Genomic DNA, 25177 nt, shown 5'->3' on the forward strand with positions numbered 1-25177 from the left:
TCACATGATTGGTCCACTTTATACAGATTTAACGATATTTCCTTGTCAACAATCCATCATTCATTCTTATGGTACAAAATATACATAATCACAGTATGCACTCAATTCAAATCGATGTTTGTAGGATTACTCATTCATTCATTCATTCATTTGTTTTCATTTCAGTGTTGAATTGCTGAAATCGAATCGAATCCAACTCCAATATCACAACCAATCACATTCCCATTCATTTCGATTCTCTCTCATTCACTTTTCATTATCATTATCACGTATTACATTCATAATAAATAACTAATACATATCATTGAATGGATTAAGATCTTAAGCAATGAATACTATTTCTTCTTTTCTTTTCTTTTCCTTAGGCCTTTCTTTCATCCATTCATGGTACAAAACATCTCCATGCTATGCAATCTTTGTACATCCAACTCATATTCATTCAATAGATTGTGACCAATTACACAAATGATTCCAGTACTATTCTATTCACATATAGCATACAATCTGTGATAATATCTAGGAATCATTCAGTTCCAACCACTATATACTAATCATTGTGCATTCCAACTAACAATAACGGAATTTACTACAAATTCCAATCATTCATTCATCGATTGGTTATTCCAGTACTAAGTATCAACAGTATTGTTCCTGTTACTCAGAATTAGTTATTTTATGAAAATGGATTTAACAGAATCAAACATTGTGTTAAACCAATGAAATGACAGAATCGTGTTTGTCTGGATTTTGTTTGTTTTGAAGCAAAACTATGCATGATCTATGTAATTCGTTTCAGGATGTGCTAAAACAGATCCCTGTGAAATATCATCATTTCAGCTATTGTTCGTCATAATTTGTGAAAATGACTTCATTTCCATTACTACTTCATACATATGTTATTTTCTACTATTCTATTACATTCTAGTATTGTTGTTGTTTTCATTCATATTGGCCATTTCTGATTATTCCACACTTATCTATCTTATTTTCACAGTATTCTATTCCATGGAGTATACTAATAAGCCAAAATATACAATCAATCACAAATACACATTATTCTATTTTCCCATACAGAATAATGATGATGATGATGATGACAAAACATCAACTATTCACAATCAATACTATTGAGAATAACTAGTGTGAAGACTCTTGCTTGTTAATACTGCTCATTCCTTCTCTCAGCTTAGAACACGAACTAACAACATTATTAGTTGTCACATTTAGAATGTGAATTCATTATAGGCTTTGATACAATTCATATCACACAATATGCACAAAAATGAAACAATACACATTTGTTGTTATTCTATTGCAGATATTCATTTTCCAAGTATTGATTCAAAGTATCTCGAGACTATAGTATACAGATTAGTCATATATCAAAGGAAATACAACAATACTTGTGATAAATGACTGATTCATCCTTCCTATTTCTATTGATGAGTTCATCCATATTTGATACATGTCACATAACAAAAATGATCCTATTTTCACAATAACAAAAGCTTTCGATCAATAATAATATGATTTATCAACTTGTAGCCATCTTAAACCTCATTACTATGGAACAATAGTAGTAAGAGAATGGCACTATTTGTGTGAAACCTGGTGGCAGTTTTCTTTATATGCTATTTTGCACAATGACCACAATTGCGATCCTTTGTCAGTTGTTGTAATCGACCAACCGATTCTGAGTCCTCAACTATCGTTCCTAGGCTGTCTGGTCGACAATCATCGGTCAAGAACCAGGTTTCGTGCTTTCTTACTCCTATTCCTTTCTACTATCAACCTAGTGTCCATTTCTATTGTTGTGCTTGCTGCGTCAGTTATACTTGGATGCATGAAAGCAGTAGACATACCTAGCTAATGTGAATTATTGTTATTTCTCTCGTATTTACATGTTTGTTTACTAATTTGTAATGACCGAAAGCCAATGTGTGTACATTGTCATCACAAATCCATCTATTGTTGTCTATGCAAGTCATAAGTGTCTTTGGTAAAGAGAGAACATGCATTACTCCATTCTCATACAAGATTCACCTATCAATGGTTCATTCGATTCAATCAATCCTTACAAGTTCAGAAATCCATTTATCACTTCCATGACTGTTCTATTCTAACCCAATCAATTCATGTTCAATATTGTGAACTCAATCAATGTGGTGACAAACATCAATGGTGAAGAGGTAACGATCTCGCCTGATTATTTTACACTGAGTAAAATCATTGCCATTCTGAACACCATGATTAATACTACATTCTCAATTTCCACAATGGATACAAGTTATGAGTGTATTTGGATCCAGTCTCCATACTCTATCGATTTCACGAGGTACATATGATATCGAAACGATCATTGCAATGTTGAATGCGAGTGATGCTCTATTTGAAATAGTGTATAGTTGAGAAAATGTATTTCGAATCTATAACCAGTTTGTGATTCTTCCTCTGACACAACTTATTCATTCCTTGAATATAGTGACTCATTTATCGAGGTATGTGGGGAACATGAATGAGATCAAGGAACTATGGAAACCAGCAAAACGAAGAGGTGCCACTCGAATGATCATTAGTGGCTTCAAGAGAAACATATACTTCATCGATTTTATCGATTTCTATTCCAAACAACACAAATCGATACAGAAAGTATTGAGAAGACAAAAGAGTACTGGATTCTACATGAATCGTGGATACAAATATGTCCTTGTATGGATTGATGGATATTCGAAATATCTGATGACACGAAAACTGAAAAGCAAGAGTGCCACAGAAGTCACTCATGCGATGAAGGATATCATTCTAACATATGGTGAATCACCAAAGCATAGTTGCTCGGATCGAGGTACCGAATTCACCAATGCCATCTTTCGTACCAACATCTTGAACAAGTATGATATCACCATGTATCACATGGATTTAGCGAATAAGGCAGTACTAGCCGAACGAACAATTCGAGATATCAAGGAACACATCATGGTTCCTTCATTCCATTCAATCAATGGAAAGGTGTATGGTTTGATTTGATCGATGGTGCAGTTCGTCGACATAATGGAAGGAAGAACAGAGACATCGGATATACACCCAATGACATTTGGCTTAACAACAACAACGATATCTTGTACATGGAGAAAACAAAACCATCCAACATGACAACAAAAAACACAACACCTCAATTCGATGTTGGTGATTATGTTGGAGTGACACGAAGACCTCGCATTCTGGAAAAGCGATCATTGACGAGCAAATGGTCTCAGGACTTGGTTGAAGTTGTTGATATTGACGATCACATCATGCCATTGATGTACGAAGTGAAAGATGTGGAAAGCGATAGCACACAGAAGTGTTATGATTGGGAACTGTTGGCTAGCAAATGTAAACCACAACCAGTATCATCCATCACTCGATCCAAGAGTCGAAAGGAACCCAATGCATTGAGAGAGGCAACAAGATCACATCGACCAATTACGAGCACCCAGAAGATGAAGCAACAACAACCTCATTCAAGTGTTCGAAAACGATCGTGATGCTCTTCACACCTTTCAGACATACGAGAGAAGAGATATTCGTGAATACAGAGATCATATGACTCTCACTTGTCCATTCTATTCCATTTATCAGTTTGGTATGGGAAAGGGGCACAAGATTGTTGAGTATATCGATGAATGGTACATCGAGCAAAGACACCCCATTAATTGAAACACTCGCCTTGTATTCCTTATCCACAACCGATTCGATGGAATCACAATGTTTGAATAGGGCATCATTCTCATTGTAACATGCAATCGATGTGATCGACAGATATAAAGCCGAAGATAATTCGAATTGGCATTGATTATTGAATGGTTGAGTGGATGTGTGTGTATAATTAAACAGTGTGGCATTATTGACTTTCACAAAACACTCAGAAGGTATCGTCCATGAATATTGATGAACACCATCCACTGTTTCACGCACGAGGACATGTTTGCCGTCGTTCTCTGGCATATTGATGAGCATGTTATCGAGCTTCTTGAACGTGTAATTGTTTCCATTGCTGCTGAATATGTACAACATTGATTGATACAATTAACTTTGGTTGATTTCGTTCATAGGGTTTGACATACATACCCTTCAGACACGCGCCATCATCGATGAACAGATCGGACAACTCGGGAGGCACTTCATCATTCACGACCTTGTAGACCACGCGTACATAGTAGTTGGAGAAGAAGTAAACAGCACGATTCTCAGTTTCCACAGACACCACGTAGGGTTGGGTGTAGTACGTCCTGCCGAAGACGTTCAGAGGCACACCGAGCAGACCATAGGATTCCAATTGAGGCAATAGATATTCCCATTCATCCTCGGTAAATATGGGGGGACGAGCTTCGTCCAGGGTCATCTCGATGCAATCGTAGTCGTGCAGGATCAAACCACAGTTCACATTCGATTGCGGAGTGCAAACACTGAAACCGAATAGACGCTCACAATTGATCGGATACTTGGTATGGATAATGATATCGGCGAGTTCGATATTTTCGTCCTCACAAGTGCGTACCAGGGAAGACCATGTGTTGTTCTCTGTTTTCTTGTATTTCATTTTTATCAAGGCATCCAGTGGGGTTAAAAGAGAAAATATTAATATATAAATACATATATGAACAAGCCAACTCACACATTGAATCCCAATACAGGACGAGAAATTCAAATCAACGGAGTTCGATTCTGGAACCTTCTCAGGCGTGGATTCAAGTACAACGAGAAATTGAATCGTTTGTAGGACAAACCATTACCACCAGGTACGATGAAATACGTTCCCAAATCGAGATTGCTCTCTCCTAACAATCATTCCTTGATTATTGGAGAATCTGCCTACTACCAATTTCTCCGTGACAACTCTAGACCACGAGGCGGCAAATGGGTGAAAATGACGAAAGAAGAAGCCAAAGCGTACGATAATGATTCGAATATCAAGAAGATATTCATGGACGACCAGAAAGATGATTCGGACAACTCATCGTCCTATCCAGACGACATCGATGAATTCAAATATGACTAAGATGGAAATGCGATTATCCCATTTGAGGTCTGGTACCTACTAGCTACTTGCCATCTAAGTTTTACTTTAGACTTAAACAATTTGGTTGCCTATATATTAATAAGTATTCATCGCAACGAATATACTATCAACCCGGAGACTGGACGAATAATCAAGATTGGCGCTCATACCTGGAAACGCTTTGCTGCCAAGTACTATCTGATCGATGGGAAGTTCACAGAGTAGCTCATTCCTGATTCACGAGAATATGTGTCAAACAAGGTATGGAATGAGAATACAAGGTCATTGAAAACAGCAAAGAAACCAAAATACGCAACTCCTTGTAAATGAGTTGGTGATCCCAAAGGAGAGTGCAAGAATCTGATTGTGGGAAGCAAAGCATGGAACGAGAGATATCTCGAATATTAATGGAATGGTCATGAATTCGGTTAGAAGAGAAAACAACCATTATTTGAAGCCATGAACACGGTGGAGAAGCGACAAAAAATAACACGTCGCAACAATTTCTTTGCTATGTTCGATCGCAAAGTCGCGGAAAGAAACTTGTCGGATGTGATCGTTTTCTCACTTGAATGTGCACTCACTTTCTATCACACCGCGGATACTAACATATACACAGAATAGATGAATGAGAAGCGAACCAGGAAGGACTTTCGCCTCAAGAACGATGAAGACAAGAGACTATGGGTTCGACTTCTTGATGGAAAGAACGAAGAGGAAGTGGAACCGATGAACCTGATGATGGACGAGACGGGTGAGTTCAATGAGGTAGCGAAGAAGTTCATTCTCAATGGTATGTGTGATTATCCACAGTGTCTCATCACCATCATGGCATACAACCTCATGTGGTCACATGCCGGTGAACTCAAGATACTCAATCTCACCGATGATCAATTGGGACACCTTCGTATCATTCACAAGGATTGTATCGACGAGTGGTTGGAGGATTATCTGAAGTGGTACAAAAATGCAGTGAAAGAGAAAGAGATGGAAGGAAGTGGATTTGTGTACCGTGGTTAGATCGGCTTCCATGTCGAGATGTTCCCACTTCGCTGATTCGTGGGTTACAAACATCATAACACCTTTGATCCTTGGATGCACAGTTGTCAACCCGAATATCAATGACATCCGGTGCCTACAGCGATGTCTCATCCTGACAAGTGATGGCGGACACAAGATCATCATGAATCGCAAGATGGGCGATTCGAGTGGGTACAACATATGGTGGAAATAACCCGACAAGCACATGGTGTTTAGGATGACAATTCACGAAATCGAGGAAGCAATGGACATTTGTGATAACAAGGCATTCGAGCAAAGTGAAGAGAAATTCGCGAGATTGAAAGAATTGAAAGTCTCTTTTAATGTTTTAGAAATCACTCTGTTGCCTGGTTACGCTGACAACTGCAAGGATGAGTATGAGCTATTCACATGTTATCAGGTATACAAGTCAGAGGTGAATGGAACCACCCTCTCTCTTTATATTGTAAATGATACTCGAGGGGAGGGAGAGATAACAAAAATCCCAAGTACTTCTTATACATCAAAGACTTGAGCGATTTCAAACATCGCATCTTTCGTCAGAGTGATGCAAAGAATAGGCATCTTGCAAGAAACGTGGAGTACAGGTTCTGTGACTTCTTTAGATCACAAAGAGCTTTCCGAACCCATGAAGTACAGGCATATCACAAACTGATGGATGATCGTGATCAATACAAGTTGTCGAGTGAAGAAACACGTCTGCGATTCACGAACCAGCAATACGAAATGCCATCACCGGTCGTCGTGTATGTTGACTTCGAGTCAGCCATTGATGACAAGAATAGACACAAACCCATCATGTTGTCCTGTTTGGCCGTATCACACATTTTAACCATTCAGACTCAACTGTGGATCTTCCACTCACCACAGGAGAACGAGAGTGATCTTCGTCCTTTCATGGAGAATCTGATTCAGTTACAAGAAAACGTGAAGTAGTATCTATTCGATGAATTACCCCGTGAGAACACTCCCGAGATTGAAAGAGATTATCAGTCTACGTCTATGTGTCCATTCTGTCGCAAGAAACTTCAGGATAATAAGGTTAAACATAATGCACATGTGGTAGGTGAGTATTCGAATGACACTGAGACCCGTTTCTACGAGGCTGGACAGTACATTGGCACCTGTTGTACCAAATGCAATTTGCAGCTCTCGTTCAACAAGAAGAACTATCGTCTACCCGTCTACTTCCACAATGGATCGCACTATGATTTCACATTCATCATGAAACTCATAGCGGCAATGCCCGGGGACCTTGAAGTCATTCCAACCACTGAGGACAAGGAAATGCAGATCGAGTACAATGGCATTCAATTCAAGGACTCGTTGAAGCTCATCAGTAGTCCACTGCGTTCCATTGTGGCACAGACACTCGGTGGTAACTTGGACCTCTATGTGCACACCAAACAACAACTATGCAAGTACTGTGAGTCTCGAGGCAAGCAATGGAATGACGAATACATCGATCTGTTGACACGGAAAGAACCCATGTTCTACAGTCTCATCAAGTCGTACGAGACGATGAACAATACTGTCATTCCTCCTCGCGAGCAATGCATTGATGATATGAAGGGTGAGATGATGCCACAAGACGAATATGATCATATGGTGAAGCTGTGGAAGACCTTCGATATCAAGACATGGTGTGAATACTACGAATTGTACAATGTACTCGATGTGACTCTCATGGCTGATGTATTCGAGCATTTCCGAAACACCACACTGAATGCATTCGGTGTTGATCCCATGCATTACATCACAGCACCACAAATGGCATATTCGCTCTTCTTGAAAGTCACAATGGAGGGCGATCATAGTGAGAGTAGCCTCATGACCCTCGCAAGGAAATGGGCTCAGTACATCATGCGCATCAACGCGAATGAGGGGCTCACCGAGAAACAACTCGTGAAAGTGTTCTTGAATCGCATGGGTGAGTTCTATGATAGCAAGGGCATTCGATTGATGGAAACAAATGATATCGATGACTTCATGCGATTGTTGAAGAACCTGCGAGGAGGTATCACACAGATAGTGAAACGACATGCCAAGGTTGACATTGACAACAAGGAGCAAGCAACGTCGTCCCAAGGCATCTACTACCTGGACGCCAACAACCTGTACGGTGGAGCCATGCATCGAATGATGCCTTATGAGTTGGTGGGTGTACCTGAGCGACGAGAAGTGATGGAGAAGATCAATCGTGATCCAAATGGGTGGGTACAATCACTCAAGACGTTCGGCAAGTATGGGTTCATCATCGAGTGTGACATCGAGGCACCAGTGGAGCTGCACGACAAGTTCAATGATCTGCCATTCTTCCCCGTACAGAAGGCGGGAATGTACTCCGATGGAATCAAGAAGTACGCAGAGAAGAACGACATTGTGGACAAAGTGAAAGAGGTGAATACACCGAAGCTCATCTGCGATCTTGTACCTCGTCAAAAGTATCTCGTGCATTACTCACTGTTACAACTGGGCATTCAACAGGGATATCGTGTCACACACATTCACCACCTCATTCGATTCAAGCAGGCACCATTCATCTTCGAGTACGTGAACATGCTGAGTGAGAAACGAGCGAAGTCCAAGACCACCGTGGAGAAGAACCTGTACAAACTGTTGGCAAACTCGACCTATGGCAAATTCGTTGAGACTGGGCTGAAACGAATGAAAGTGAAGTTCGCTAACACGTGGAATGAACGTGAGGCAATCATTCAGAAGCATGGGTACGATATGATCGCTGGGACAACCATGTATTCCGAGAATCTCATCGGCATCAAGTTGAACACACCGGTGCGCAGGGTGGAGAAGCCGTTCTTCATCGGGTTCGCCATTCTCGACATGTCCAAACACATCATATACGATTTCTACTACAATGTGCTCAAGAACACATTCGACACCGTGGAGCTGTTGGGACAGGACACGGATTCACTCATCGTGCAGTTGCACGATCGCGCTAACATCGTTTACAAGATGTGTGACATGTACAAATCGTTCGACTTCTCGGAATTGGACAACACGAGCTACTTCTATGGAGAACTCGTGAACTATTACGAGCATGAAGTGGACAAGAGCAAGTTCCCTTCATTGGACTCGTTCCTCAACTTCAACAAGAAGTTGCCTGGTCCGATATTCAAGGACGAGCACAACGGACATCGCATCACGGAGTTCGTGGGACTTAGACCGAAGATGTACTGTTTGGTTGATGAGAAGCATGTGATACACAACGCAGCAAAGGGAGTTCCTCGCAACGTGGTGATCGATGGTGAGAGGATGAGCGTGAAGAACATCGAATTATTCAAACGTGCTCTTGAGGCAGAGATGAAGGGAAATGAAGTCATCGAAGGCAACTTCAAACACATCAATAACCAGGGATTCGATATCACCACCAAGGAACAGACTAAGACTCTTATGACTTGCACGGATGACAAGCGTTGGATCCTGGTCGATAATGTACATAAACTGGCTTTCGGGCATTCCCGATTGGCTGATAAGTGATAATAATCTAACAAGTATTCACTTTGGCCCTCGGCCGATAATTTTGCTGCATTGTTCGTCGTCGATTTTCAGGGAAGGTTAACATTTCGCGACTTATTGGTAATGAAGGGTAGAATAAGAGTTACCCAGAGTAAGCAACGGTGAGTGATGGAAGATGGGGTCTGAAAGATGAATTTGATCGAAAATGGTTGGAAAAAACGGGAAATAGTATTTGCGCAAAACGAGTCTGTTACTAACTACTCTTGGTTTTGTTGGTTTTTTGTAAGGGTACAATATTACGGCCATGTTGTGTGTTGTGCAAACGGCGCCTTTTCCTGATTAATACATAATAAAATACGGAAAGAACATGAATTGAAAGCTAATTGAACTCTACGAATCCTTTGCTTGAATAAGTCATTTTTATATTGATTTCCGCAATAATTATACTTGCATATACAATGTGAATCTCCAAAAGTGTATTTGAACCGTTCTGTTATAAATTAACAGTGAATTAAACTGAGTTTCTCCATTTTGATGGTAGATTAATACTTTTTTTGGTGTACTGATATGTTCAAAAATAGTATATTCTTTTTTATATTACTCTCAAATAGCCAACCTTACTTCAATGAACAAGGCTCAAAAGTTGTCTTGTAAATATGCTTCTGCTCCTGCTCCTGCTCCTCTTAAAATTTTTGCTCCTGCTCCTGCTCCTGCTCCTGCTCCTGCTCCTGCTCCTGCTCCTGCTCCTCTTAAAATAACTGTAACAGAAAATATGAAACTGAGTAAAGTGAGTTTGCAAGTGACGGATTTAATGATTTCATATAATTGCTGTAACGATTTATATACATTAGATCTGAATCGATTCCAATGGCTACGATCGATTGTAATCTGCCAAAAATGTTTTGAATCAGTACAAACATTCGAAATTGATGGATTGCATCGATTGAGAACTCTAAAAATAGAAATGAATTCGTTTACCGAAAAAAAGAATAAGTATGGAAAAGATGAATCGAAATCGTTTCACATATTGAATTGTGAATCACTAGAATCAATTGATATTGGTCAATACTGTTTCAGCGATTTTGCTGGAGACTTTGAATTAAAGAATCTGCCCTCATTACGATCAATCAAAATCGGAAATATTAAAAATCCTCATAGATACGAAGACAATGAAGATATGGAACTTGTACTCTTTTGTGCTTTTAATCAGAATTCTTCTTACAATTTTTATAATAGTTCGTTTGTGGTTCGAAGTAGTTATAGGACTAATTATATTATGATTAGATCTTCCAAATCTTCAATCTATTATACTAGGTAATCAAGTATTCCGTGCTTCCACATTAACGATAATTGAAAGTATTCAACAAGGAAAAGGAAATAGTTGATCTAGATCTTCCATCATTAGAATCCATTCAACTCGGTTGGTTTACACTACAAGGAAGTGATGAAGATTCTTGTTCCTTAATAATGCGAAGTATGAATATGATGATTCGAAATGATTGAATGTAGATCTTCCTAATCTAACATCTATTAGTTCCTCATATTCCAGTTTCCGTGAATATCATTCAGTGACATTGGAAAGTCGTCTTTGTTAGTTCATATTAATGTAAATAGATATTCCTAATGTGCAAAATGTTGACATAAATTCTTCATTCATAAACGTAGAATGCAAATCAATATCGAGTATTATGTGATTAATTCTATTCTATTTTTAGACGTGAATAGCAGGCTAGCTTCTCTTTTCTAGACTGATTTAGATTTCTTGTTGATTTGTGTTTGTTTTTTGTCAATTTATTTTATTCAATATTCACAAAGTCTTTTTGATAATAATAATTCAAGTAATTATTGTTTTATTTTTTGTGATTACTGGTATAAAAATAATCCTTGATGATATGATAATCGATACAAATACTCTTACTATTTACTCGATAGAATGTTATTATCATATAGACTAAATGTGGTGATGCTATCCTGTTTGAAATACCTTTATTGTTTATTCTCATTATTATACTCTATAGTAATTGCTCTAGTATATTCCTATTTCTTGTCGGTAGTAGCTGTATGTTGAGTATTGCCTTCATACAGATACCCTGTCCCTGTTTGATATTTCCTTCCTTGATATTATCAAAACTGCAATTCCTTATTTTCTACAAAATTTGACCTTGATTATTATTATTATTGCAACATCTAACAGAATTTACTAATTACATTTTTCTGACATATCAAATAATAAATACACACGTCCACTGTCGGTCCATGATCATTCTGAACCTCACACTGAAAAGAAGTACTCCCATCAACAATTCTCCCACTATTCCTTTATAAAACAAACAACCAAATTCAATCCAAATCACCAACATATTTCCAATAACGTGATTCTGTGTCACCATAAACATATGGAGCCTTCGCATCAAACACACTAATCCCATCATTATCATGTGTCAGGGACGGAAGAAGCGATTGTTTTATCTTTTTCAACTGATCGATCGGCCAACACTCACGATATCCGATCGATTTTACTTCAGCTTGCTGCGTTTTCTCCTTTTCCAACTCTTTCCGTTCGTGAATCTTATTTAGCACTTCCTTCTTCAACGCGTGGATTCGCTGTACGAATGGAAGCGTTTTCAGCGACATCCCATTAATGTACAAAACATCCAGAAGCAAAAGTCGCAGAATGGGAGGATTTAGCTTCCTACTCTTTGTTTAATTCACTGAAAACTCTACTTTTCGTGCACTATAATCCCATCACAGAGCGTGTGATTGTGTGGATGGTTCTTTGCATCCAAAAATGTCTGTGGAAGAATGCATCGCATGGAGTTAACTCCATTTTCTGTTTTGATCTACTATCAAATCTGTTCTTTGTGAATACCAGTACACCATTTCCGTTCTCGATGAAAAAGAACACACGTTCACCGCGGGGAAGCCACGAACACATGAATTCTCCATCGGAAGGCAAAGTGGAAAGTGGAGAATCGATCTAAAGGCGAGTGGGTTGTGAAATGGGATAAAACTTTCATAGGAAGGCATGGAGAATGCCGTGAAAAAGAGTGGAAACGTTGCATCCAATTCGTGGTATGAACGTTAAAAGAACGCAATTGTGACAATAGATTTGCATTTGGAATGTCTGAACGAATGATAAAAAATAAAAAGAAAAAACTTTTGGATAACGAAAGGAATGAATCGAGTTCATGGATTGTCGCCTTCTTTGTGCGTAATAAATATCTATTTGTGTAATACTCAATAACAATACTGAGCAATGATGAAATAGGGTAAATTGTATATAGTCATGTCCATTATTCCAACTAGTAAAGATGGATTCTTTTGGTGAAATTGGAACAGAAGCTGTAAGATTTTCAACAGCTCTTCTTCTGTCGGAATTGATGAGGTGATGTGCATGTTAATATAGCGAATTCCCCAATCATCAAATTCGCTACATGATATTCTATCATCGAACACTACTCGATATCGCAATAGTAAATATCAGGATCGGCCAAACTTATTATCATCCCGATCTCTTGATTTCGCATGTGCCACTTCTGACAAAGCAGATCCGTATTCCATATGTGACTTCTCTCAACCTGAGATTCATATCTACAGCTTGATCTCAAATATCCAATATAAACATCGATCCAAGAACCTGCTTGCATGCAAATATAAATGAATCTCCAAGAAGTGAAGAACAAGAAGGAGAGGCAATCCACTCCCTTTTTTGATCCTCTGTCCATTGCAATAGTTTCCTACATATTATCCAAACTCCATACACCATTCTTTCCCTCGAATCGTTTCAACATCTCCTCTCTCTCCTGGATCGCCTCCTCCTCTTCTCGATCTCCAAAGGTTCGTTTGTTCTCTTCGCTCATTCAATCTCAACGATTTTGTAAACAAACATGATACAGGCAGAGTACATTTTACTACTTATCACTAAGAATGCTGCTAGGAAACGGCGAATGGGAAACCGACCTCACAAAACTGTGTATACCACCTCCAAGCGATCCAGAGAGAGCGGAAGAACGCAAAGCGGAGGAAGAGTGTGAAGATGGTAATCCCACTTTCAATCCTTCGTAATCGGAAAACATATCCTGCATGGGCACAGCCTCCACTTCCTCCTCTCCATTTTCCGATGAACTTTCTCTCTCGGACTCCTCGGTCTGCATGGGTACAGGTTCCGAAACCTACGAATCAAACAAGCAGCCAATCATTTTACGCCATCAAATTCCCGCCAATTTTCGTCATCCCATTTTATGTCATCGAACAGCTGGAACACAAACTTCCGACAGCCTCTCGGGAATAGAGAGATCGAAAACATGTGGTGAATGCACAGAAGACACACTACAAGTGAAATGGCGAATAATTAGGTACAGGGACTTCTGAAGAGTGCAGGCTTCTTGCGTTTCATGTCCTCGATCTGTAAATGGGCGTTGTAACTATACACGGTGGAATTGAGAAGGGCTTCACATAAAATAGAAAAGAAGCGTAGTACCGATCTTCTGTGTAAGGTCAATGATATCCTTATGCTGCGAGATATCGCCAATCACAATATCCGAGGGACAACTTTGTGATCGTGAGTAATGATGTGTGTTGTCATCGATATTCATATGATAATTGGAAACTCCATGCGAATCCAACGAATTGGCTCCCGAGGTGTGTGTGAATCGACTTCCCAGCGAGGAAGCGATGGAGTTCTCTGTGAAAAGTGTGTTTCCTGCGTCTGCGTACCAATTGGAAACCGAGCGACGCGGAATGGGGCTGGTGATGGAGGGCATTCCAACCGAGCTCTTCCTGTGCTTATGAGTGGATTTGGTGGGTAGGAAGTGGCTGCAATAGGGCAATGCCCAGTCGTCGGGACTCACGATATTGCTAAAGAAGTGCTCATAATCGCGGGGGAGACAGATCGTGTTTTGATTGGCCGCTCCGCAGACCCAGTTGGCTTTGTGGATGAGCGGGTGGAGCTCGGGATTGCGAGCGAGGAAGGATAAAACGAGGATGCAGCTGCCTCGGAAAGAGAGAAACGGATCCATTTCGGCCATGCGGATCACGCTCTCTACGAAGTTGAGACTGGCCTTTTCTTGGATGAACGCGCAGCCGTGGGGCTGGACGGCGATGTGGGCGAGGCACCAGAGCGCGGCGGTGCGGTCCTTGAGATCGTCGCCGGTGGGAGTGACGGTGAGCAAGATGTTGGCGAGACTGATGAATATGATGTGGCTGCTGAGGAACTTGCGGCCTTCCTCGGTGGGGAATAAGGCGCCGAATATGTGCGGAGGGACCGTGAAAGGAGCGGGTCTGAGCGTGAGAGGGAGAGAAGCAAGCAAGCAAGGAAGTACTTGTGAGGAATGAGGTCGAGAATGATGTTGACACTGTCGAGATTGAGCGGACGACCCATGGCAATGTCGGACGCCTTGAAATCGCTCTCGGAGGTAACGAAGTTCCAGACGCAAGGACTGTCTAGCGATGAGAGGAGGGGGAGAGAACGACCCTTCACCGCATAGCGGAAGGCTGCGTTGGTCTTCTCGCTGCTGTTGAACATTTTGAGCTGCGACACGATCTCGTCATAGGCAGCGCTGAACACATCCACACACCCATTGTGCAGTTTGTAGTCGATAATCCGCTCCTACATCCCACATCCATCCAATCGCTCACGATCCGAATCGGATCTGAATGTCCCTCGTTCGAAATCTCGCGCCTCTCATCGCGCTCGTTCTTCTGCGCTGTCTGCTTGAAAACATCGAACGACGTGATGGGGTTGATTCGATCCGTGGACGTTCGGATGCCACAGCAATAGGGATTCTGCACGATCACATCGGCTCCGATATAAAGATGGGCTCGAACCGTCGATTTCGACGGAACTCGAATGGAACGCGGCTCGTGATTGTCAGGATCGAGGATCACTCCGCGAATGGAGATCTCATCGCGGTTATAGAAGGGGTTTTCGGGGGAGGAGGCGGTGATATCGACGTCCGTATAAACATCGTACACACGCGTGCTGTCCTGCGATTCGATTTCGATCTGCGCGTGGAATCAATGCAGCGAACCCACCTCGATGCGCCATGGAATGTGCTTCAGCCACTCCAGGCGACGGTCGCCGTCTTTTAAGTAGCTGAATACGATGTGGGTGGGCGGCTGAATCTTGAGCGGCTTGACTTGGAGCGTGGAGTTTTCGAGGACAACGGTCTGGTCGAGAATTGTGTCGGGCGGCTGAATGATTCGGATGGCCAGTCCGTCCTCTAGATCCGAAGTGTAGTTGTAGATGTTCGCCTAGAAGGAATCGAAGGGAGACAGGGGAAATACCACGAAATCCTTGAACTCCTGATCGAGGTAATTGGAGTTGTTCTTAAACAGCGCAAATCCCTCGTTGGTGGACATAATGCGGTAGATCAAACCGCGCGCACTGTCCAGTCGCGTGAGAGGCGGAACCAGATGCGGGTTGCTCACGAAGTGCTTCACCACGATGTTCAAATTGAGCGGCTTCTTGGTGTTCTGGTAGAGAATGTCGGTGACCATTTCGGTCACCTTGGAATCAACGCTGATCTGCGAAACCAGACGAGGAAACGCCCATTCGAGGAAGGTTCGCTCGTCCTTCTGCTCCTTCAGCACGCTCTTTAACCGCGACAAACACGCCAGTTTCATGGTTTGGTTTCCGTTCTGGAGGAAGAGCGCGAAGTGCTCTCTGGCTTTGGTTCCTTCGTGAGCGATATCGATCGTGTCGATGAGCAGCCAAAGCAGCAGCAGGTTGGAGTTACTGTAGTTCTCCTGCCTGGCGATCTTCTCGATCACAGCCCAGAGACTATCGTGCGGCACGAGCGTGTTCATTCGATTCGAATACCACAGCCGAATGCAGATGATCGCGTAGAAGTACGCCTGGATGAGAGGCGAGAGAGAGAGAGATACGTTGGTGTGTTTGAGGCTGTTCGGGAAGAAAAGTCCGCTGTGGTGGTGCTTCTTGAAGTCTTCCAGCTGCGCGATGAACTGGTCGACAAACATGCGGAAAAAACGGCCTTTGCGAAGCTGCCCGAACTGCGAACTCTCCGAAACGATGAGCAGAGCGAACCACAGCGCGATGCAGGTCGCATAGAAAGCAGATTGCGACTAAAGATTAGAAAGAGAGACAGAGAGGGAAAGAGTACGTTGATGGGTTGGTTGATGAGACATTCGTCACTGCTCCACTCTGAAAAAACGGCATTGAGACGAGGCAGTAAGGGACTGAGCTTGATGGTGCATTTGGGATTGGAGACGGCGATGATGAGACAATCCTGCAGAAGAGACCAGTTCCAAGCGCAATAGGGCTTCAGCATGTCTTTCTATAGGAGGAATGAGGAGGAAGCAGAGAATGCGTACTTCTAATTGTTTGACGAGATTGTTGAAATAGTCCGGATTGCAATTCACTTGCTCGTACGAACTCGAAACGAATTGCTGGAAGGGAATGCCCTGATTGCAGACGAAATCGATGATGTTGAACGAATTCGACTTGTTCGAAACATCGCAAATGCAGTCCAGCACGCAATGAAACAGCGAGAACTCCGAGAAAATATCGGTCAGCGAGGACGTAATGAAGGTCTCGCTCTCCTGAATCGGATACAGATAGGTGCTGGTCGATCCAATATCCGCAAAACACTCACGCGATCGAGCCTTCCACTTCAACTCCTCCTCCGAATCTTTATCCGCATTCTGGAAACTGAGAGTGGACTGCTGCACTGTTTTCACGGTCGTCACATCGCTCATACACGCGAACACAGACGATAAATGAATCAAATTGCGAAGCAGACTCTTGCAGAGGAAGGAAACTTCCGGGTTGCTGACCACCATCAAATTGGATAGGATTTCGGGTAGCTTGCTGTTGACCAAGATCCACACAATGAAAGAGAGATAGGTGGCGAGGAGATTGGTTTGGGGAATGCTATTCAAGCATCGCTCACTCGAAATCGACGAAATGAACATCGAGCAATTGTTCCAATAAATATTGTTCTGCGAGATCCGGCCTTCCTCTTCGAGATAATTCGGTGTGGGCACACCGATCACTGTGAATAACACCGAGAGCATCTCCTTCGCGATCTCTGGCTCTTCTTCTCCGTGCGTATTAAGGATATTGATATAGGAATTCAACCCGCTAAGATCGCCGCTGAAGATGAAAATGCCAGTCCAGGTTCGGAGAATCGTGAGGAGAGCGACATTGCAAATGTATCGAGAGGTTTGGAGCTCGTCTTGCTTGTCCTCTGCGACTGATTTGGATTCGATGAGGAGCGGATCGATGATGATTTGGAGATCCAGAATGGTTTTCTTCTGTCGGAAGTATGGGATGTTCAGATAATAAAGACACGCGAGGATCGAAGACTGCAGTAAGGAGTAGTTGAGCGTCTCCACACAACCATTCAGAAGAACTTGCACGCCATCGCAGAAGATCACGCGCTGGGGAACGTGGATGAGGAGAGTGAGCACGAGCTTGAGGCAGGCGGTGCGAAGCGAGTCGGTTTTGTCGTTGGCGATACAGAGAATGGAGAGGATAATCGATCGAGGAATGAGCTCTGTGAACTTCTATGGAGAGAAAAAAGGGGGAAGGGGAAACGTGGATGAGGTGCGTGACGAGCGCGAGAGCGATTTCGCGTTCGTAGTGAAGCTTGTCGGAGCGCTCAAGCGACATTATGATGAAAATGTTGAGCTTGTATTTGAGCATGCGCTCCGTGATTTCTTTGTTCACACAGAGATATTTCATGAGACGCAGACCTGCGCAATGGACATAGGTGTTGTTAATCACCATCATCTTGCGAATGGTGGAGAACTGCTGCTCCAAATCCATCTTATGAACCAGCTGAAGGTCCGACTTGAACTTCTAGAAATAGAGAGAAACGCATTCGATCCTACCGACACCATTTCGTTCGAGATTTCCACGATGCGGTCGAGGCTTCCATTGGACACCGCATCCAACAAGTCTTTCTGACTCTACCCTTAATTCCACGTTTCCACTTTTACATCTTTCACAATAGACTCTTTTCCAAATCGACCCACACGTCGCAATCGCTTCGACTGATCGTGTTCTTCGTCGGTAAACTGGCTCAGTTTCTCGTCTTCGTCCATATCCGTTAAGGGGAGTTCCGAATCCAGATCTAATCCCCTCACATCCTCATCGATCTCCCCGATATCCTCCAAAATCCCTGTTGGCATCGTGTCCATGTGTTTCACCATCAACGGATCGAACACGCGCGATTTTCGGGGAGAATCAATCTCGAAATCCGTGTTCACTAGCGACAGCGAGAGTCGATTCATTCGTCTCTGTCTCGGAGAGAGCATCGCCCCAATCTCCTCCAAAGGATCTTCTTTTGGCGGTTCTTTTTCTTCGTTTCCAGGCTCGGTCGGTATCGTCGGTGTAGGCAGTTTCTTTACATCTTTCGGACTCACTTCTTCTTCTTCTTCTTCTTTTTCTTCTCCTACTCCTGTTTCTCCTTTTTCTCCTTTTTCTCCTTCCGACATCGAAGTCGAAGTCGGAATCGGAGTCGGAATCGGAATCGTCGGAGTTTTCGGTGACGTCCGGTTCGACAAATCCTCGCGCGCCTGCGCCAACTCCAATGCGAACACCACTGGAGAATGGTCACGTGATGAATGATAGGAGACGCGGTCCTCCCCCTTCCCTTCCTCTGCCTCCACGTCTTCGCTCTCCGGACGCGGCGACAGCACTCGCTCATCAAATCCGCGTTTGGGAGTCTGCGGACTCGTGGTGAAAGGTCGAGTTTCGGAGGGAGGAGGCGTGGAGTTGGGGGAGTAAAGCAATGGCATGGAGTGATCGGATTGAGGAGAACGAGAGCGAGAGGGCGAGCTGGGGAGAGAAGAGGTCCTGTGGACTCCGCTGGCTGTGGATTGGGAGGCTAGCGGGGAGGTGGAGGAAGGGCCCAAAGCGGGAGAGGAAGGAGAGGAAGCGGAGGTCGACGAGGGAGCAGAGGTCGGGATAGAAGGAGTGGATGGAACGGAGGAAGCCGACGAAAGGGGAGGAGGAGACGAGGGGGGAGGAGTAGAAGACTCGGTCGTGATTTTCTTTGTGGAAAGCTCGAGCGATTCAAGAGGAGGCGTGGTTTCTTCGATGGGTGATAGTTTCTTTATCGGGGTTTGTTTGGATTGAATCACCACTTCTGTACTGCACTCCGCCGCGGAGGCACTTCCCATGGAGCTGGAACTTGCATCACTCTCGGAGGACGTGGAAGCACTCAGGTCCATGTGTCCCTCGTAGGGAATCGGCATGGATTGCGCTCGCAGCGGACGACCCAGATCCGACTTTGCACCGGGGACACCCGCATGTAGGTTAAAAGATCCCGATGGTAAACGACGCACTGGGGAAACTCTTCCAGTTCGAAATTGAGGATCTGGAATCGAACTGCTTCCACCCCTTGTTGCATTATTTAGAATGCTTTCCATGTTGATGGTTGTCAGCTTTGTCGGTCCCTTTCCTCGCGGCTCGCTTTTGGTTGTCAGTTTCTTTACAACTTGCTCTGAATAATCGAGAATATTCATTCCTCTGCCTATTCCAGTTATATCATATCCTTCATCTTGCGTATCACTGTCACTATCACTTGATTCCTCATCTCCGGGCAAAGGAGGAGGGGGAGGGATAAAGAACTCCACAAACATTCTCTTTTCGTTTCCTGGCATTTTTGACCGTTTGGAATGTTGGATTGGGGACCGCTGTGATGTTTGTTCAGACGCGTTCTTTGTACTGCTATCACTCGGTAACGGCTGCATAGTTAGGGTACAATTTAGATTTCAAAGTTACAAAATGATAGATACAATCCAAGCAGAATAATGTGAATTCTTGGGATCCCTAGATTTCTATTGTGTGCTCTCCTCCAGAGGTGTATGATATTTGAAACGCAAACGAAAGGAGATTCGCAGGAGTGTAAAATTCTGGTGGATATTACATAAGCAAGTACGATGTCAAACAAAATCATATATCTGTACAACCTTTACACGGCACATACTTGTTCATATAAAAATCGATCCTAACAGCGTCATATCACTCTTTGTTCACACCCTCACACATGGAGAACTTTTTTCGAAAGAAAAGTGTCAAACGAAAGAAGAAATCTGTTATAGTATCGGATGTGAGTGAAAGTGATGAACAAGAAGAGATTCTTCAGAATCGAGTAGAAGAGGATCCTATAGTTTCCGATGAAGAGCCTACGAGATGTGATATTCGAAATTATAAAAAGAAAGGTAATCCTACTAGTTTCTGCTAAAATCCTTAGCGCCTTCAGTAATGCGATTTCCATTTATCGAGTGGAAACTGAGGCGGGATTGGCAGAAGAAGCACAGAGAATGGATCCTGACTCGATACTTTTCAAGTTTCAAACGCAGCTCTCTTGCGATTAATACTTCGTTTCAGCTTCCAAGCACCGAGAGAAATGCGATGGCGCGCATTGTAAACACGCGAACGAGTGACATGGAGTTTTCTCCATCGTCAGACTATCTAGCGGTCGCTTCGAACTGCATTAAGGGGGGATACATTTCGGTCGTGAAAACTGCGGATTTCGACACGCAGGATTCTCTTCTGTATTCCTTCTTTAACACAGAGCGAACGCAATCCACGCAAGCCTATTTCAAAGTATTTTCGTTCCCATGTTTGGATTTTCCTCGTAGGAACCCATCCTATCATGTCACTGGATCAATTCTTCTGAGATTCTCCTCGTGCGAAGATCCTGCCGTGAATTGAGCGTGTTTGATTCGAATGCGATCCAGTCGAGGAGGCTCGCCTCGCTTCCGTCCTTTCTGGACCAAGTGCTTCCTACCCATCTGAATGGCTGCTTTGTTGTATCGTTAGGCGACGGCCAAATCAAAATGATCGATTGCCGCGAATCGCAGCGTTTTTCTTCCTCCTGGACCACGGATTTCTCCAGGAAAAAGAGCGTTTGCCCTCCCTTCGACTCTTCACTAGGTCAAACGAATCATGCTGGATCCGGAAAAGCCGAACGAGCTGCTCGTAGCCTTCCAGTCTGCATCTTCTTCTTCTTCTTCTTCGCTCCTCTCCATGGAAGTCATCGATATTCGGAACACACGCTTTTCCTCCATTACCGGAAAGCAGTCTCCGAGCTTCCTTTCGTCCTGTACCCTCCCATCCCCTATCCACGCTTCCCCCATCTCCATGCAGCCATTCTTCTCGGCTGTTTCTCCTCTCTCTTTGCTCTTCACTCGTAGAATGACGTGCTCTCCACTCTCTCGGACGGATCCATCGCTGTGTTCGATCGCTATTCCGGGTCGGTTCGGCTCTTCTCTGATGAGCTCTGCAGCGAGCCCGAATACACGTGGGATGGCATTATTTCGCGCCCATTCCGACCCTGCTTCCTAAGCGATTTGCTCTGGGTGCCTTCGATCGTGCGGCGAACGCAAAGCATTCCGATCTTCGACTTCCAATCGCTTTCTGGGATCGAAGAGAGAGGCGCGCCTCGCTTGTTGCGAGGCCCCTGCGCGGAAGATGTCTATGGGTGTGCGTTTAGTGGTGAGGTGTGGAATAAAATCGTTGTTTCTTCGCAAGGAAACACAGTGGAACATCGTCTTTTAATATACGTATAGTGGGGAACATACAACATGCGTGTTTGATCAATAAAGTCAATTAAGCAAAAGAGAGTGGCGAGGCGCTACTCTTTATCAAGTGAGGAGGTATAGGCTACGTTTCACACACCCAAATCGCACCTACCGAACCACTCTCACTTTCACTATCGTCGTAACAGCGACTCTTCATAGCAAAATACACTAGAGGGTGACGCAAGCCCAAAACTGCTCGTACTGTCATCAGTAAAGCCATGTCCTTCTTTTAAAAAAACGGGTCTTCTAACATTCCTAAACTAAATGCAGGTAAAGGAGCAAACTCGTTCTTAATAGGAATGTCTTGACTATGGCGGCGAGATCGATAAACGTAATTATCCTTTTTGGAACGTGTTTTAACATCCTCTGTATCATCTACACCAGGCGATGGAATTTGCTAGAGGGTTAGAAACACACTTCCTTCCTTACCAAATGATAACTTTCTAAGCGCAAGAAAAGGGCCTCTTTACTTCGGTCAAGCATTTTTTCCGGCTAGGGGATAAAACAGCCACACCCAATTCTTACAGAAGCAGGTCTTCCAAAGAGAGACTTATTCTCCTTCAAATTTTGAGAATCATGTTTCTCAGTGTCCATTCACAAAGCTTCTAAATAAAAAAAACCACAAAGCTGTATGAAGTATTTTCTTTTAATATACAAAAGAAGTTTCCAGGAAAAATCCTATGATAATGAAATTCTTCGGTTTATTGAATACAATTCCTTATTTTTTGGATTTATAGGCGGTAATGGGCATGGGTAATCATCGCTAACGACAAAGGAGGATGTAAACAATTTTAAACCTTCGAGACAACGAGTTGTGCGGGAACCACGATTATTTGCCGAATTTGGTGACATTGTTAAGGAGCTCTGTCGGTAACATCGTATTATTCTCAGAAAAAAGTTGACTGGAAAGTTGGCTCGAATAATAATCATCAGATAATAGATTTTCTATATACTAGAGTGTACCCTTTGTAGGAAATCTCTCTTGTTTCTATCTCATGCTCCAGAATATTCTCAATTGTTTTTTGATATTGTTTCATTCAATCACAAAATGGATGATGTTTGCAAACAGTTAGAAGAGGCAATTATCTATGCCTATGACACTGATTCCCCAAGCAGCTCACAGGAACGGAGAAATGCTGCAATTTCCTTGATTAACGATATGAGAGCGAACCCATCGAGCTGGAAAATTGCAATTTCAACCTTCCTTTCGTCGAAAAACGTAGGAGATCGTTTTTGGGACAACCTGTAGTTTCGAGTGATGTTCACGAGCATTGACTTGGTTGTTTCATTCATTCGTGATGGTTCCTATGTGATGTTGGCCACTGAGGAGAAAGAGTATATCCACAATAGTCTCCTAGATTGGCTGTGTAAGAAGTCACCTGATGAGGTGTCCGCCATTCCCCCTTACCTCAAGATTAAGTATAGCGTTTTGGTGGCGCTCTTAATCAAGATGGATTATCCATCCTTTTGGCCGAACGTGTTTGAAGTCCGATGATTGTGCCAGGAATGACTCGTAGACGCTGCTGTCGATTCGGACGCTCTCTCCATCCCACTTATATATGTACCTCAAAATCATATTCTACGTGGACGAGGAAATCGTCCAAGGAGCCGGAGGTACGCGGGCTCCCACCGACCGAGCGAATCTCGAAGCGGGAACCCGCGTCAAGGACACGCTCCGCGACAACTGCATCGGAACACTATTCCAGTCGTGGTAAGCGCCCTCGATGTGTTGAGATGACCCGTAGGATCGAGGTGTTACAGCAGTACAGTTCTCAGCACGACACGCTGAGCGAAGAGTTGTGCAACGTGTGTCTGGAGATCCTCTCCGAATACTCGGATTGGATCGACATCTCGTTCATGGTGAACCCCGTCACTCTCCAGACGCTCTTCACGCTGGTGGAGTCGCCGGTGTACGTGGAGAAGACGCTGCTGACGTTCGAAGAGCTGATCGGAAAGGGCATGAACGCTCTGGACAAGATTTCGTTGATCCGCTCGCTGACTATCAATATCCTGTTTGTGTGGTTGGTTGTGTATTTGTTTGATTGATTGGTTGTGTTTTTGTTTGGTTGGTTGTCTGTGTATTTGTTTGATTGATTGGTTGTGTATTTGTTTGGTTGATTGGTTGTGTATTTGTTTGATTGATTGGTTGTGTATTTGTTTGATTGATTGGTTGTGTATTTGTTTGGTTGGTTGTCTGTGTATTTGTTTGATTGATTGATTGGTTGGTTGGTTGTGTGCTTGGTTGTCTGTGTGGTTATGTGCTTATTTGTTCATTGATTGAATGATTGATTGCTTTTGAATAACTGATTGATTGATTGATCATCTGCGTGATCACTGTGCTCCAAAGCGAGGTTCCTTCATTCCACCCGATCTCCTAAACCATCTCGTGACCTCCGAACAATACTCCGCCGATCAGGACGTGATGATGCAGATCATCGACGTCCTCGCTGCGGTCGTCAAGGAAGAAATCGAAGCCTTAAAGCAGTGCTGCGGGAACGTGCCCATTGAATCAGCGCATGACGCAAAGGCCGACGCGGTCGCGAACGTCCAGCACGATTTCCGCGTGATTTTCTCGTTCCTCCCCACGCTGCTGCACCAGGAATACATCAATCCGATCTTCACAATCCCCGACATCCTCCAGTGTCTCGTCCAGCAGCTGCAGCGCGAGGAAGCCATCGCGGAAGCCACGCCGCCGATCGGCGTCAAGCACGTTCTCTCCATGCTTCTGGACGGGTTTTTCGCTCAGATCCGGTAGCAACGCGACGCGCAGTCGATTCTTTGTAGCCTCCCCGAGGATTATGCGTTCGATCCGGACAGCGGAATCGACACGGACGCGAATCTCTATCGCAGTGCGATGAAGAAAGCGATCGTGGGCGTGATCAAACTCTTCCCGGACGGCTATCTCGACTTTGTTCAGCACTTATTCGCGACGGTGACGCCGATCGATCGGTTCGCCGTGTCGGATTGGCGCGACGCGGAAGCCGTGTTGACGCTTCTTTTCTATTTCGGCGACGGCTGCAACGTCAATCTGGGAACCAACCCGCATCGAAACCGCTTCATTTC

At 43.5% G+C, this 25177-nt stretch overlaps 4 protein-coding genes; all 4 read right to left on the reverse strand.

The window, feature by feature from the left end:
- Positions 1-11899: 11899 nt before the first annotated feature.
- GSBLH_T00006855001 (uncharacterized protein) lies at positions 11900-12494 on the reverse strand (the record flags this gene model as incomplete). The annotated part of the gene is made up of 3 exons (XM_013043571.1): positions 11900-12251; positions 12284-12399; positions 12429-12494. The coding sequence occupies 3 exons, from the start codon at positions 12492-12494 to the stop codon at positions 11900-11902; spliced, it is 534 nt and encodes a 177-aa protein (XP_012899025.1).
- Positions 12495-12796: 302 nt separating this feature from the next.
- On the reverse strand, positions 12797-13419 carry GSBLH_T00006856001 (uncharacterized protein; the record flags this gene model as incomplete). The annotated part of the gene is made up of 3 exons (XM_013043572.1): positions 12797-12989; positions 13019-13296; positions 13321-13419. The coding sequence occupies 3 exons, from the start codon at positions 13417-13419 to the stop codon at positions 12797-12799; spliced, it is 570 nt and encodes a 189-aa protein (XP_012899026.1).
- A 51-nt stretch (positions 13420-13470) lies between these two features.
- On the reverse strand, positions 13471-18814 carry GSBLH_T00007203001 (uncharacterized protein; the record flags this gene model as incomplete). The annotated part of the gene is given in 13 exon segments (XM_013043573.1): positions 13471-13731; positions 13764-13888; positions 13919-14008; positions 14040-14839; positions 14881-15167; positions 15179-15562; positions 15593-15811; positions 15845-16642; positions 16681-16854; positions 16892-18085; positions 18117-18380; positions 18413-18490; positions 18521-18814. 13 exon segments carry the CDS (start codon positions 18812-18814, stop codon positions 13471-13473), a joined length of 4968 nt encoding a protein of 1655 aa, XP_012899027.1.
- A 3259-nt stretch (positions 18815-22073) lies between these two features.
- On the reverse strand, positions 22074-22708 carry GSBLH_T00004635001 (uncharacterized protein; the record flags this gene model as incomplete). XM_013043574.1 has 6 exons in its annotated part: positions 22074-22196; positions 22227-22282; positions 22317-22369; positions 22399-22511; positions 22544-22606; positions 22640-22708. The coding sequence occupies 6 exons, from the start codon at positions 22706-22708 to the stop codon at positions 22143-22145; spliced, it is 408 nt and encodes a 135-aa protein (XP_012899028.1). The 3' UTR covers positions 22074-22142.
- Positions 22709-25177: the final 2469 nt, after the last annotated feature.

Source organism: Blastocystis hominis (assembly GCF_000151665.1).
Source record: "Blastocystis hominis, Singapore isolate B (sub-type 7) whole genome shotgun sequence assembly, scaffold_7".
Taxonomy (NCBI): domain Eukaryota; class Bigyra; order Opalinata; family Blastocystidae; genus Blastocystis; species Blastocystis hominis.